The following is a 16,629-nucleotide window of genomic DNA, read 5'->3' as shown; positions in this document are numbered from 1 at the left end:
ACTTGCCATTGTGTTTCTGTTTCGTCAGCGTGTGTATGACATAAATCTCAATCAGTGGATTGACGAGATATTATAGCTCGTTTGTGTGATAATGTACATTGTTATGCCGATGGGAGGCAGTGTACACACATGAAACATAGAATGATGTTTTATTCCTTCTTGTGGTTAAGGCGTGAGGGCGAACGTTTCTAAAAATCAAACTAGGGAACATATGCACAGTGCATGTTTGGCAATGTCTGCATAGTGTCTAATTGTCAGTTATTATGCCCCCGTTTGATTTAATCGTATCAGGATATACCCATTGTTGTGAAACTAATACAATATAAGATGAAAGGACATTGTACTCATCTGTGTAGACTACATGTAACATTGATTTGCCTTTGCATGTGTTTGTGACAGATGCCACCTGTGGAACACCTGGCATGATCACTATTTGATAGCGATTCATAAACACATGCTCATGATATAGTCTGAATCATAGTAAGCACAATGCTTTTAGCAGATATTTCTAATGATTTTGGAAAGGGCTTCGTCGCTTTATTTAGATATGTGTTATTGTGCATGAAACGTTGTTCGATGAACGATAATTAACCTAATGGAGGAATATCTACATGTATAAACTAAGGTCATTATAAAGCCAGCTACTACATCAGCTCCGGCCAATAAGTAATTACATGGTTATTGTACTCCTTATCGCGCTAATGACGGTGGCGTACCTACAACGCAGTACAAAATTCAAGTGTTTTCTCTTTCAATTCGTTACCTACCTACCTACCTACCTACCTACCTACCTACCTACCTACCTACCTACCTACCTACCTACCTACCTATCTACCCACCTACCTATACTGAAAGAAAAAACAGTACTTTCAGTCATATGTTATAGTTATACATTATATTTGGTTAATTTTCACACAGGTTGGCTACCTATCTGAAAATTGTCGTTGATGAGATATTGTTGTGTTTGCTATTGAATTAGATTTTAATGACATCTGTTTTTTGGTGATCTGTACCGACCTGCTTGAGTTTGGTTTGTGTTTGATAGGTGTGTTAAGTATTTAAGAAAAAAAGGTGTACAGCAACATGTTTCGCTTACATTCTAATTTCCCCAAGCAACTTTAGTGAATGAGTGAGTGAGTATGGTTTTACGTCTCTTTTAGCAATATTCCAGCAATATCACGGCGGGGGACACCAGAAATGGGCTTCACACATTGTACCCATGTCGGGAATCGAACCCGGGTCTTCGGCGTGACGAGCGAACGTTTTAACCACTAGGCTACCCGACCGCCCCTCCAAGCAACTTTAACAAACAAAATGTCCAGAATGTGATACGAACGTACGAGAGGATTACACAGCAAGATAGCGGCATGAAGCCTTTAAGCGTTCTTTAAACCTTGCACCGAAGTTGTCTACTTCACTACCGGAAATAATCTGTCTTCTTTATAACGACAATAAATAACTGCGATCCGTGCAAATAGGAAATCGAAAGTACAATAAACTATTGTGAAATACCCTGTTTCATTTGCAAATGTCACTTTTTAGACGGCGGCTAAGTGGCTATCCTGTTTACCTTCATCCATCTATCTATTCATCCTTACAATCATTGACCCTTCTATTCATTTGTTAGATCGGTCTTTCTTTCCATGTTAAGCTTACAAGTCGAGATAACTAACATACTGCTCAAAGTGGCGATAAACCGAACCCGTCCATCAGCTATCCATTCATCCAGCTGCCATCCTTCCACACATCGCCATCAGATATCTTTCCCTCCAGCATCCTTCCTTCCATCACCATCATTATTCCAACCATCACCTTTGATTCCATCAGCCATCCTTTCACCCATCAACCATCTTTCCTTCCTACTCCCCCCCCCCCCCCCCCCCCCCCCCACACACACACACACACACACGCGCACACGAATGTATGACATATATAGAGAGAGGATGTGTCCCAATCTATAATGCCAAATGCATGGTCTGATTTGCAAATGCTTAACAACTGATCTGATTAAGTCATCAATCACAATCAACACACCCAAGCACACAACAATCAGAATAAAGGCTTTCGTGTGTTGGAAAGAAGTCATTTCGATGACAACAATGGAACACCACAGAGACAGAGTTTAAGGTTTGATATACCAAAGCAAACACGACTAAAGCGGATCAAGGTCCATTTACATGTAATAACTAGATCAGGAGGATTTCATACCAGGGTTGCCTTTAACTGAGGATTAAAATGTCAGCAGTACACGGAGGGAGTCAACACGTATGAAAACAAATGATATGAAAAATGGCGTACCATCACTTATACAAAGAAAGGACAATGAGAAATGTACAAAAGGATGAATGGTTCATAGTACTGCAAGTCTTTTCATGATACATTAACATGGTATTGTTCACATACCCCGACAAAGCTGCATAACCTTTCGTGTCATTTGATAGTATTGTTGATAACAACCCACGTTGAGTCGTTTAAGTACATGTGTCACACACCCCCATTCTCCTAGACGTCAGACACACATCTATATCGGGCGGTCGGGTAGCCTAGTGGTTAAAGCGTTCGCTCATCACGCCGAAGACCCGGGTTCGATTCCCGACATGGGTACAATGTGTGAAGCCCATTTCTGGTGTCCCCCGCCGTGATATTGCTGGAATATTGCTAAAAGCGGCGTAAAACCATACTCACTCACTCACTCACTCACATCTATATCATTGAGCCTTTAAGTTTTTCAACTCTTAACTCTTTTAACTCGATATTTCGATGTACCTATAATGTATCTATCAATACTATGCTTGTCTCGAACTACGGATAACTCGAATAAACGATTTTGTCAGGTGAACAGTTGACGTGCCTTTGGATGTATTTGTGACGGGTGCGCTCACCTATTCGGCAGCACCTGGCATCATCACTATTTGATAGTGAGTCATCAACACATGCTCTTGATATAGTCGGAATCGTACACTGACCTCAGGTTAAGCAGTGGTTTCTTGTGATTATGGACATATTTTTGCCGCTTTTATTTACTTTTATTTATTTGTTTCTACTATATTGACACTGTAGCGCCTAACACTTTCACAGTCATTTCATCGTTCTTCTTATATAACAAAACGTATTTCAAAATTAGAGTTCTTGAAAATAGACATGTACTGAACAAAATAAAACATAAGATAAAATCCAAATTGTGCATCTTAAAATTAGAATTAAGAAAATTGACTGGAAGAAACCCTAATTCATTCCAATGTATAGAGTCTTCCCTAGTTCGATACAAATCTGTTGTCGATATATGATATATATACGATTACCATTCTAACGGGATCATACTGTTTACTGTTATCTAAGGGATATGATTTATTATTTGCATTTCAATAAGAAATGTTTCACATGATATCTCTAGTTGCCTTCCGATATGACTATATGGATATGAAATAATACCAACTCTGACAAGACTTTTGTTAACAATTAGTAAACCTTACAAAAATATATTTATGAATGCTATTCAAAACACATTCATATTCACCGCCCTCTGAAACGTTATGCCACACCAGCGAACCGAAGGAATATTCATACCAGGGAAACAGCAAGGCACGTACAGGCTGGCAAACCATATAAGGGGATTATATGACAGACAAATGCACATATTGGGTCTGATTTGGACGGAAGTATAGACAGACAACTCGCATTGATGGCGGACTTGCTGCAGCCAACCAGAGCGGAAGTATTTCTTCAGCCCGCGACACTTCCAGTACCTCTGAATGCACCCATTACTTGGCAGGAGACGCGATCTTACGAAGAATTCCACTCGGAAAGTGACTAATGTGGCAGAGGTTACACACTGAATATAATTGACGTAATGCCTGATGGCCAGTATGACAGTTTATCCGCCCTTCAGGACTCGACAGCTCTAAGCCTCTGGTTTATACTACATAGGGACACATGATGGTTCATGAGAAATTGCGAACGTCTATATTTGAACTCGAGACCTTCAACCATTCAGAATGAATCACATGAATTAAACCAACTGGACATGATGCGTTCCTTGACCATTACAACGCTGAACCGAGTCAGATAATGATTTGAACAGTGTTTTTCAATAAAACATAAAATATAACGGTTTTAGTTTTGGGAATAATGGGATGCGTTTCTCAATTAAGCCCTTTTCCTTTCTCTTACATTTTTGATACTTTCAATGAGTGATTTGAATAATTAACTTTCTCATTAAATCTATTTGTAGAATGTTTGTTAGTGATACCGTTATTAAACTAACCTCGTTTAAGGCTGTCCTGATCTAATACTTTTTAATAACTCTTTGTTATCAGCGACAATATGGTGAGTGAATTCGTGCAATAAATTGCTAATTTACAACATTGATTCTGTTCATGCTTTCACGAAATGTCCATCGTTTGTTGAAGGAAATTGGGATTCTTTGCTCAAAGCCATGGTCTGAGACTGGTACAAAGGCCGCGATGAGCCTGCCTGATGACCTGTTCTTACAGGTACTTTGAGGTTTCAATGTTTAAGATTGTTTTCCATGTCATCCTAAAATCGATCATGTGAGTGGGTGATTGAGTGAGTGAGTGGGTGAAGCTTTAAACGTACTCACTACAAGATTGCCGGAGAAAAACGAACATGTCCATTACTAGTTCATTTTTTTATGGCAAAAAAAAGGACAATATCATTTCCATAATAATATAGTTATGGGTTTGAATGTGACTTTTAAACAAATTTAGTTCCATGAAGTGGCAAAGGAGCTGCGTAATAGTAATTGGAAATCTTATATGTCCAGATGTCCAATCACACTGCTCGTTCAGTTTAGCCGTGCGTTTAATGGCTCATCGTGTACTGACTGGTTCTGCTATACTGAAATATCCCCAGACCTTATTACACTGACATAATATTATATATAATATCTCTTCATTCACTCCTTGTGTCTTTAACTATATATATATATATATATATATATATATATATATATATATATATATATATATACAAAAAAAAACCGGCCAGGTTCCAAGCATAGCTTCAATTAGTGGCTTCCGACCCGACGTTGCTTGATGGGAATTTTGACACAGGAGAGCTAGGAAGATGTCAAGGGGGCGTATCTCCAAATGGTGAGGTGAGGTGAGGTGAGGTGAGGTGAGGTGAGGTGAGGTGAGGTGAACTAGGATTTAGCGACCCGTTCAATATTATTCTACTTATAATACGACGTGCATGCCTTCAACTTTGACGTTTACTTGATTTTGACGTTAACGTTAATCAGTAGACGAATTTTAGCAGAGCCCAACAAGAGGTGAGGTCGCGTTCAAGATTATTGTGCACATATATGGCGACGTGCACGCGAAAGCGCACGCGTGCTTTCATCTCTGTTTGTACACATGTGAGGTTTCCTCAGGCAAGAGACTTTGTTTGAAATGTGCCTCGGTCACTCAGCAGTGAATGGGTACCCGGAATGAGATGGTAATGTGACTTATCTTTGTAGCGCCTCACAGGCAGCTTCGGTTGTATATATACTCCCCAGGGAGATGAGAATGAAAACCAGATTGACATGGACAATAACGTAGTGCTTGGTGTAGGCTGGGTGTTTGGCGCATTATAAATCTGCACATTATTACTGAACGTATGTTTAATGAGAATCCCGATAACTCTTCTACACCTATGGAATTCCGTATACCGAAATAGGACCAAGGTACATCGCTGTTAAATAAGCTGAGTGTAATGGGGATGAGTTGATGAGGCTCTGCGACTGATTGTGTGTCCTTGAACCCCGCGGCGGGTGCCGTTGTGCTTGCGTTCATTCACTGGGTTGCCTGATTTAGATTGTTAACAAGCCGCCAGGTTGCTGGAATATGGCTGACTGATGCATAAAACAACATACACACTTTCTTGAACTTGACCTTGAACTTGACCTCGAACTTGACCTTGAACTAAAGACGACATACACTGATGTAAAGATCAGGGTGCCGTTGTAAAAAGCGATCTTAGCGCTAAGGTGATCGTAACTCCCATACCTTAACATAGAATTACGACAGTCGTAGCGCTACGGTTGTTTTGCACAACGGGACCAAGGTTTACAATTTTCGCGGCATGTCCTGTAAACCTTTTCTGGTTAAAATGTTCAGTTGAAATTTGACTGAATCAACACCTTGACTGCAGCACAATGTAAATATATAATATTGAAATCCATTACTTTTGGCATAGCTTTGTGAGAAACATTATTACATTAAACTATTTGGTTTTGTTGATATTTCAAAGTCTTTTTATGCAACAAGAGAATACCACACCAAGGAGGTACATCTTGAACAGCTGAATCTATATAAACTGAAAAGCAAAAGAAACAAACCTCTCACTTGATATTTCAAAATATTTGATTTTCAATTGAAAATATCTTAAGTTAGCGATATCATTTTAAAGAAATAACTATACTTGCGCTTAGCCAGCACTTAAAGAATACTTCTACGCAGGTTTATTTAAAAAAATAATAATTTGATTTTAAACCTAAATTTTTACCACTTAATTCACAACTGCTAATGGGTATCTCAGACATATGATCTTTGAAAATCATTAAAAAAAAATTTCTGCACAAATTTGCTGGTGTTCATGTTGTTGCAAATTCATTTCTTGCCCCAGTCGTCATTGAATCATTTTATATTTTCACAAAATTACCCAGCAACAGATTACTTTACTGTTTCAGAAATGAGTGATGGTTAAATAGACATGACCAAATTTACCAACAGTTCTTTCAATTATTGATTACATAAAATAACCAGGTGTACTTTCGTTTGTCCCTCAGTTTACATGTGACAACAGCCCGTGAAGATTCCGGGTTAGAATAGGTCTTCAGCATCCCATGCTTGTGGTAAAAGGCGACTATGCTTGTCGTAAGAGGCGACTAACGGGATCGGGTGGTCAGGCTCGCTGACTTGGTTGATGCATGTCATCGATCCCAATTGCGTGGATCGATGCTCATGATGTCAATCACTGGATTGTCTGGTGCAGACTCAATTATTTACAGACCGCCGTCATATAGCTGGAATATTGCTGAGTGCGGCGTTAACCAACCAACCAACCAACCAACCAACCAACCAACATGTGACAACAGCGTACACTCAGCGGTACTGGACGGGATGTACAGATGACTTATGGTAATTTGAAATACAGTAAACTACGGTTATAACGAACATGCTTAAAACGAACCGACGGATATAACGAACTTACTTTTTTGATCCCGACTATTTGCTGTAGTTATGCTGTATATATGCTTATAACGAACTACGGTTATAACGAACTAAAATTAATAGTCCCTTTGAGTTCGTTATAACCGTACTTTACTGTAACACGATTCACCGATTTTGGACAAAAGGCAGCCCAACTCCTTTAAACAGGAAACATACCAACAGCCAGATTCTGGCTTCGTATTCTGATATCATAACTCGGAACAAACACCGATAACTACACTTCCCGACGGATATTTACTTAAGTCGTGAGTTTCAAGTGCTGACCTACCTCCTGTGACCCTCCATTCACTGAGGTTTCCGGGGGAATATCCCAAGGGCTGTACGGGTATTTTTATCAAAGTCAAGACTATGTCCCAAATACTCGACAACCGGATGCACCCTCACATTTATAAGCATACGATGTCAATGTGTCAGTGAGTTAGGTTTGACGCCTTTATGGATTGTTTTCAGTTATATCATGGCGTGTCAGTTTGAGTTTCTAGTGGTGCAGGCCAAACCTGTTGCCATCTGAGTGTTCCAAAGAGAGGGGGTATGACACAAACCAAGGATAATAATCGGTACAAATCTGGGATGCCCTCCATATACATACAAAAGTCGGGTTAGATTGATGCTCATGGAACCGCCTCCGTGGTCCAGTGGTAGAGCGTCCGCCCGGAGAGCGGAAGGTACGGGGTTCAATCCCCAGCCGCGTCATACCAAAAGACGTTAAAAGATGGAACTTGCTGTTGCCCTGTCTGGTGCTCGGCATTAAGGAGCAAAATCAAGGACTGGTCGGCTCGGAGTCAGTACACTGTGTCTGAATGGGGTATTAATGTTAAACTGCGGCATGGTATCTCAGTGAGCTAGCACTATAAATCGACATTCGTTCGGAGTAGTACAAGCAGCCACACACACACGTGCATGCACGTCGCTATATAAGTGCATAATCTTGGACGCGACGTTAAACTTCATCTCAGTTCACCTCACCCGATGCCCATGGTGTCAATCACTGGATTGTCTAATTACAGACCGACGTCATATAGGTGGAGCATTACTGAGCGCGGCGTCAAACTACAAACTTAAGAGAAACTGTTTTCTAAAAAACAGGATGACCGTTTACTCCAAAATACTTATAAGTACATTAAGTTTGGAAGAATAAAAGGAATTACTGTTACTAATAAACAAAGACAACCAAGAAATTTACAATTATGAATACACGAACATATCGTTATATATCAAGATCTGAATATAACTAATATGTATAGGTTTCGCTTGACCATAGTAAAGTTCCCCTCTTGTGTACGTAACCGTTATATATATAAAATAATCGCCAAAAAAATCACGTGTTAGCACATTCATATGGTATTAATAATACATGTAATTGTAAGCTTCAAGGGTAGAACCACTTTAAAACCAAGACGCACCACGTTTCGCTTGTCACCGACATAAAGTATTTACACAGCTTCATAAGACACACGCCTTGCAGGTTAAATGCAGTGTTGACATCCGAGTTTGGGAACCCCAAGATTGCGAAAGATCCGGGTGGCACGTGCTGTTTGGTGGTTACATTGTACGGAAGGTAGGCAGGTTTGTTGACAGGGGAACACCCAGGTGGAACTTGACACTCCTGTTAAGAACTAAAACTGCGCCAGGTCACGGAATGAGCTTTTCTGAATGTATATTTGATGTTAACCCAAGAGCCCTGTATTGTACCCTCTGAAATGTATCAACGTCTTCATGACGGCGATTTTGTTGCTGATTTCGTATTTTTACATGTTTGCTGGATGCAGATTGTGTGGAGGGTGCTACCGGTCGGGCAGGACAGGCGCAACCTTTTCAGGAACACTTGGTGTCACTGGCTTTTCACCGCTATGTTTCGACGGATAATCGAGACTGGTTATTCTCTGGCATTGACGTTTTATATTTAATGAATTATCATATTTCAATTTGATATTCTTGACAATGTTTCTTTGTTTGTTATTTAACATAGTCAACAATATTCCAGCAACATCACGGTGGCAGGTAAATAATCCAACTGGACGAGACAAACCATGCATGTACGATATTCCGATATCATGTGCTCCATAGTCTGACCACTCGATCCACTTTGTCACCTCTTACGACAAGCATAGGTTACTGGGGACCAATTTTAACTTGGAATCGCCACGGTGATTCTTCACAAAGTGTTAGTCTTACATTTTGTTTGTAACGTTCCATAAGACGACCAGTACAGTTTTGTAATAAAATATAACAATAATATCAACACTGATTTAGCGCACAAAGAAATGCGTGCACTTTGGCTTGTATGGAGAGTGTAAGATGACACACAACCATATTGTATTTCAGGAACGCGCTGCGTATCCAGCATTTTTTTAAAAGGGAGGCGTCTATAACATCAAAATCCTCTCTCAGATAATTTTACTGCCTACGGCATACATGGTTTTCAAAGGGTGTGTGTGTGTGTGGGGGGGGGGGGGGGGGGGCTGGATCCGCCTATGAACTGCCATCCATAATGTCAATAGTAGAATAAATAATACGAGGCTGTGACCTTCTCTTTTCACAACTGTGGTTTCGTACTCGAAGAATGCGGAATAATTAGCAAAAACAAATACTTTATATTAATTATATTTCTAAAAGAGCAAATAATGGATTTCTTAAGTTGACGAGCAGGGGAACAGGCCCCCAAGGAGCCTGCCATATATTGATTGGATGCCGACATATTGCATTTCATTAATATAAGGGATACAAATGTCATCAAACTTGCTCGCGGCATATTCTACTTGATGGGTACTCGTGTGAACAGCGTCGTCAACACCTGATGACGTCACGTTATAAGATCATTGCTATCGTTAGATGCGGCGTGAGATAACTTCAACGCATTACTTAATATATTTCAAAATGCGATGGCATTGAATTTAACAGTAACAGGAAGTGATTGAAATTATCAAAATAGTTGATGTTGTCATGCAGCAGTATTTTTTATGTAATGCTTTCAACTAATTTAGTTGTGACAACAGGAAAAGAGAAGAGTTAGCTGAACCTTCTAATGCTGTGTGTGCATGTGAAAAATCATTCCCACGTTGACAGTATCATTAAGGATGAAAAGTGGATGTAGAACATTTGAAATGATTTGTAATAAAATGTAATTGACTATATCAGTAGCGCATGTTGGCGTATTTCTTAACTAAATAAAGTCCTTTTGTAAAAATTCATTGTAAAAGTTGAGAGTACTTATTTCAGGTGTTGGACATTCTTTGTATCGGGATTGCATCATAGAGTGGACAAATTATGTAGAGGTCATCAGAATGTGGAACCATGTTTATTCGCACGTGCACTGCACGTTATTATATACTTATGAATACCCTTGTGAACCCCCTTTATACGGTAGAACCTGAATGCAATATGTTAAGAGACCCGTGAAGATCCGGGTTAGAATAGGTCTTCAGCAACCCTTGCTTGTCGTAAGAGGCGACTATGCTTGTGGTAAGAGGCGACTATGCTTGTCGTAAGAGGCGACTATGCTTGTCGTAAGAGGCGACTAACAGGATTGGGTGGTTGATTGGTCGATGAATGTCATCGTATTCCAATTGTGTAGATCGATGTTCATGATGTCAATAACTGGATTGTCTGGTCCAGCCGTCATATACCTTGAATACCGCTGAATGCGGCGTTGGACACTAACAAACATTGGGAAAGAACCATAAGAAAGTGGAACCCCGTTAATTCGTTCCTTTCAAAGACCCGTTATGTTTCAGGGTGTTTAACAGTAGTCAGACTGCGGACTGGAACTGTGGTCTCAGCGCATTTATCATGCACACGCTTGCTTCCTTTAAAAGACGCGTTATATTTCAGCATATTTAACAGTAGCCAGACTCCGGTCTGGAACTGTGGTCTCAGCGCATTTATCATGCACACGCTTGCTTCTGACTGTAGGAATGTTTTGTTATTATTTACTCTATTTAAAATAATAACAACAACAATTGGTTGGTTGGTTGGTTTGTTGTTTTACGCCGCACTCGGCAATATTCAAGCTATATGACGGCGGTCTGTAAATAATCAAGTCTGGACCAGACAATTCAGTGATTAATATCATGAGCATCGATCTACGCAATTGGGATCGATGACATGCATCAACCAAGTCAGCGAGCCTGACCACCCGATCCCGTTAGTCGCCTTTTACGACAAGCATAGTCACCTTTTACGGCAAGCATGGGTTGCTAAAGACCTATTTTACCCCGGAATCTTCACGGGTCTGACAATAACTGATTAATAAAAGGTTGTTAACTTAGTTAAAAAATGTATTCTTGTTGCAGTATTTATATCATTTTGGTTTTTATCAATCAAGGTTTCTTTTCTTAATATATTTTTGTAAAGAAAAGTATCAAAACGTACGAAAACCTCGAAAGTAGAAACTATTTTCATATTTTACAGTATTTCTATGTACGACCAGCTTTTTCTTTCGCTTCTGGAAACGATAAAAATATGTTCGCCCACAAGGAAATGTCATCGCAAACCGGCAAAACGTGCTTGGCATCAATTGACATTTTTTAACAGTCAGTAATGTCATGGCAAAAATGTTTGACGTCAATTAAATTTAAACCACAACTGTAATTTTGTTAGCACAGCTAAACTTTCGACATTCTATATCATAGTTGTTCTTGTATATATGTTCTTTGGCTCAATTCTTAACGGAAACGTTTGATATCATAACTTGTTCTTGTATATATGTTCTTTGGCTCAATTCTTAACGGAAACGTTTTAGATCATAAGTTGTTCTTGTATATATGTTCTTTGGCTCAATTCTAAACGGAAACGTTTTTAACCAGTTCTTTAACTTTTGTGACTTCAAGAAGCGAGCATTCTTGGCATGCTCTTAACAATACTTACCAGTCTTTGTTTTTCCAATATGAAACGTTTAATCCAACATTAAAACTTATGCCAAATCTTGAGAAAAAAAACTTTAAAAAGTGAACTGCAGCAACACAATTGTTTCCTTAAAAAAAAACATAGAATCCTTCAATTCAACCTTGTGGCGCTAGACAGAAGAGGGTTAAAAAAGCGAAACATCTCTCTGGTATGAACCGGGTGCGATATTAACGTTGGAAATTGTACACCCGTTAAGCTGTTTCAAATGAAAAGACAGCTTTTCAGCTTATATCAGATCCAGACAAGAAACTTTTAAAGAAATGCACCTACGGAATTATTTTTAAAAAAAAAGAAAAAAAAAAGAACGTCTTCGGCATATACGTCTTCATTGACCAGAGAGGGTTAAAGACAAGCAGCTGATATATCGGGTATCAACAGGGTGGGATATGATGACCGAGAGAAGTATCTAAAGTACAGCGTTACTCACCTCTCGTGCGTTGTGTTCACTCATGTCCAGTCCTCGCTTACCACCGGGTGGGCAGTTCCTGATAAAACAAGCCAAGGTTCCAGAAATGACACAGCCAAATAAAACAACGATGGCAGACACTTGCATTGCGCTGGCAGAGACCATGCTGGGGTTGTTTTGAAGAAAGTTTTTGTTTGGCCGCTGCTCTAAATCCCGCCGGCTTGTCAACGTGATCAATACAAGGTACAGCAAACCTGCTCCGTATTTGTACGGCGTCCAACGCCTGCCGTCACGTGACTTGGTGTTCGCTCCCTCAAGTGGTGAAATCCCTGCTCAATGACAACATTGGAAGGTTCCACCCCGCCCCCACCGGAGGGGTGACAGGGTAGCAGTGCAAAAGAGGAGGGGGGGGGGGGGGGGGGGGGGGGGGGAGAGAGAGAAAGGATGCGTCCGATTTGGGGTTCTGTCTTCAAAAGGAGATATTTGACTGGTTACGTCTTTGTTTCATGTATGTTCTTATTGTCTGACAGGATGGAAACTCATTTATTTGGGTCAATGGTACAGCATTAAAGGGTTTATAGTTTTTAACATTTATGGATTATTGTGCGAATGTGATTAATGTATTAAACAAAAAGCGTTTAACGAAATTTAAACTCACTATTTATTTATAGTATAATCAGTGGAACAGTTACATACAAGATAATTGTCTTTGATGTTTGGGACAATATTCCATTCGTTGTTGGTTCAACTGTGAACCGCACCCAGCTAATACCAAATAACAGTGTATGCGGAGGAATAATAACAAAAATCATAAACTATTAAATCATAACCTCGAAGTAAACTTTAAAGACCACATTATATTCTGCCGAACAAAGAGGAACCATGTTAGTGTTGAGAAACACATGGAACCATTTCAGGAAACAATAAAATGTACACCAACTCCAAGCTATACATACATGATCATGTAAGGCCCAGTAGTGTAGAAATGTCAATGGTTTCCAGTGTTAGTAAAGCATGAGAATGATGTAGAGCAAGAATTAATTTGAAACCAGATCGGACACATTTTAACATTTCGTCAGGGAACATGACCAAAAATAGGATCTTATTCATCAAAGATAACAGATAATATCCCTCTGTTTCTCAGTGGACTGGCCTGTCCATGTTATCTCTGTTGACCCCTCCCCCGGTCTGTTTGACTGGTTCTTGGCGGAATTGCGCAAGATCTGTGACTTGTCTCCACACGACACGAACAGTTCATTCATAAATTTAACATAGTACAACTACGACACTGTTGGTAGCTGTGTTGTGATAACTTGGCTGGGGGCGTTGCTAGATGCCACTAAGAGCATGAGGAATTAGTAAGGTGATCTATACGCATTTGCTTTTTGTATTGCCTTTGTTAGGACAGCTGGTTGCAACCCTACACCTTACATGGTTTCAAAAGAATCAAATTTTACCCTTGTAGACATTAAGGGATGGTGCTTCATTGATGGTTTTGCTCATTTTCCCAAATCCATTAAAAAAAAAGTTGTTTATAAAGATGTTAGTCACATATTTACGAAATTAGATGTAGGCGTTATTGAAGCCATGACTTATTTCTGGATAAAAACGGTTTGAAATTCAAATTAATAAGAAAAGGACAAAACCAAAAGACTAATTAAAGATATAAAAATGAAACTCACATTTAGGCCCTTCACAGATTCACAGGCAGTCTATGGATATTTTAGACACCTGAAAACACGAACCAGCTAAATCAAAGTGAAGGTTACATTAAGTGATCGATAGTAAATCAAACACTGTGATCGATCCGCGTCAGTCCGGCTTCCCTCCCACATAGAGCTGACACGCTGAGATATTACTGAAATAGTAAAATAGTTTAATAGTGAAATAGTAAAATAGATATAAAAACAGGGATAAACACACCTCATTCACTCACCCACTGTAACAATCACATATCGGTAAAAACATTTAAAAATCAAATTTAATCTTTACAACGAATATACAGACTGTGGCACGTGTAACGAGTAGATATATATGAATGCATGAATAGAATTGATTTTATCACATCACTATTTTGGACATATTCATGATCATTTATAGTGAAATGTCTGGTTAAGAGGCCCTTTAAATAACTAGTTTTTGTCGTGAATAATATTTCTAAGTTTATATCCAACTTTGGAGTCATATTTCGTTCAGTTATTTGTTAAAGGTGGGGAATATTCTCCAAGTGTTTCTCCGCGAAGTGTACTATTCGGGGATGGGGGTGTCAGCGTGTTTTGGTTACAAACTAGAATCCACTGTATTAACCGCACCCTTAAAGGTTATCGAATGTGAAAATGAAATCTCCTCAACCAGTTCTACCACCACCACTACGATTAAAATGAAATAGGAGTGTTAAAGAAAGTATTACCTGTTGGCGTTAGGCATATCTTCTGAAAATGAAAGATACCCGTTGTTGTTCTTTTAAACAAACCATTCGGGTTCCATGTCCTTGATTTATAGCTCCTTAGTAAGCGTACCCAATTTCCACCCCTATACCGAAGGGTCACAAACAAAGGACATTGGTGTGTTAGCATGGGGGCGGCTTCCCTGTCTACCGACATAGGCGATTATGTGATGAGACGATACATTTTTTCCCTTTAAAGAAAAATAAAATCGTCATCAGGTATATTCAGTTCTTCTGAGTGTCATGTTGAGTGAGGGATACCGATGAAAAGTGAGGTATACTGATATATATATACACTGAAGCACAATCGTCATCAATTCACGAGGGCATGTCCAAGAACTTGGGGACATTCTAAGGTACAAATAGACATTTTCAGGCATGACAATGCATATTGTGGCTTGCGAATGTATCATGAGGAGGTATTTAGGCCTGACGTATTTATGTGTTTTCAGATATTCTCAGTTACATTCGGATATATTCAAGAATTATTCGGCATATTAAGTCATATTCATATACAGGTATATCCAAGCATTCTGAGTTACACAGCTCCACCCTTTGAATGCCCAAGAGCTTAAAGGCTTGGTGGCAAACACTTCAGATATAATTACGTGGATCTCAGCAGTACAGCATTAACTATTCGGTTTCATAAGATATAATTTTCAGACACGCAGATGATTGTAAATTTCACAAATACTAATTTCTTTACTAAATTATTAATGATAAACATATTTCTAGATCTGTTTTTCTATTATGTTTTAAGAACATAGAAACATTGCACCACTGACAAAAATAGGCCATGAGGTCATGATGATAGCAATATGTTTTAAAGTGAGTATGGTTTTAGACCCCGTTTAGCAAGATCACGGAGGCGAACACTACGAATTGGACTTATATACACGTTGTATCCATGCGGCGAATCGAACTCGGGCCTTTGAGACAGAGAAAGAACGGTTTATTTATGGAATATATGTAAAAAAACCAAATGCATACCAATAATACATACAAATGCATACTTGATATGTAGGATCCAATATTATAGGAAGATACTTTTTTTAAAATATACTGGAACCAGACAGATATTACAAAAGGTTAATTTCAAAAGGCCGACTTAAACTATGAATAGGCAACTTCTTTATTTGTATTAGCTTTCTTATGATTATAGAAAGGGTTTTTGCTTTTATTTACCAAAGATGTGAATCAGCAAATATATTACTGCTGTAACTTCACAAAACGAAATGCGGTGATACGTGAACGTAAGATCTATAGTAACATTTGTGTACCAACTGCAAAGAAAATATGTTGCCACCAACTGTATAGAAACATGTAAAGAAAACATGTTGCCACCAACTGCAAAGAAAACATGTTGCCACCAACTGCTAAGAAAATATGTTGCCACCAACTGTATAGAAAACATGTAAAGAAAACATGTTGCCACCAACTGCAAAGAAAACATGGTAACACCAACGCAAAGAAAATATGTTGCCACCAACTGTAAAGAAAACATGTTGCCACCAACTGTAAAGAAAATATGTTGTCACCAACTGTATAGAAAACATGTTGGCACCAACTGCAAAGAAAATATGTTGCCACCAACTGTAAAGAAAATATGTTGCCACCAACTATAAAGAAAATATGTT

At 39.1% G+C, this 16,629-nt stretch overlaps 1 protein-coding gene across 1 annotated transcript in view; it reads right to left on the bottom strand.

The window, feature by feature from the left end:
* LOC139452242 (conopressin/neurophysin-like) overlaps window positions 1–12,815 on the bottom strand; it is a 28,026-nt gene extending 15,211 nt beyond the window's left edge. The window contains exon 1 of the mRNA XM_071233641.1: window positions 12,568–12,815. Within this exon, the coding sequence (XP_071089742.1) occupies window positions 12,568–12,711 (144 nt within the window). The 5' untranslated portion in view covers window positions 12,712–12,815. The remainder of the gene's footprint in view (window positions 1–12,567) is intronic.
* Window positions 12,816–16,629: the final 3,814 nt, after the last annotated feature.

Source organism: Haliotis cracherodii, unplaced genomic scaffold, assembly GCF_022045235.1.
Source record: "Haliotis cracherodii isolate W230 unplaced genomic scaffold, xgHalCrac1.p SCAF_9, whole genome shotgun sequence".
Classification (NCBI taxonomy): Eukaryota; Metazoa; Mollusca; class Gastropoda; order Lepetellida; family Haliotidae; genus Haliotis; species Haliotis cracherodii.
The sequence above is the reverse complement of the archived record's forward strand: the minus strand, read 5'-3'. Positions and strand labels throughout refer to the sequence as shown.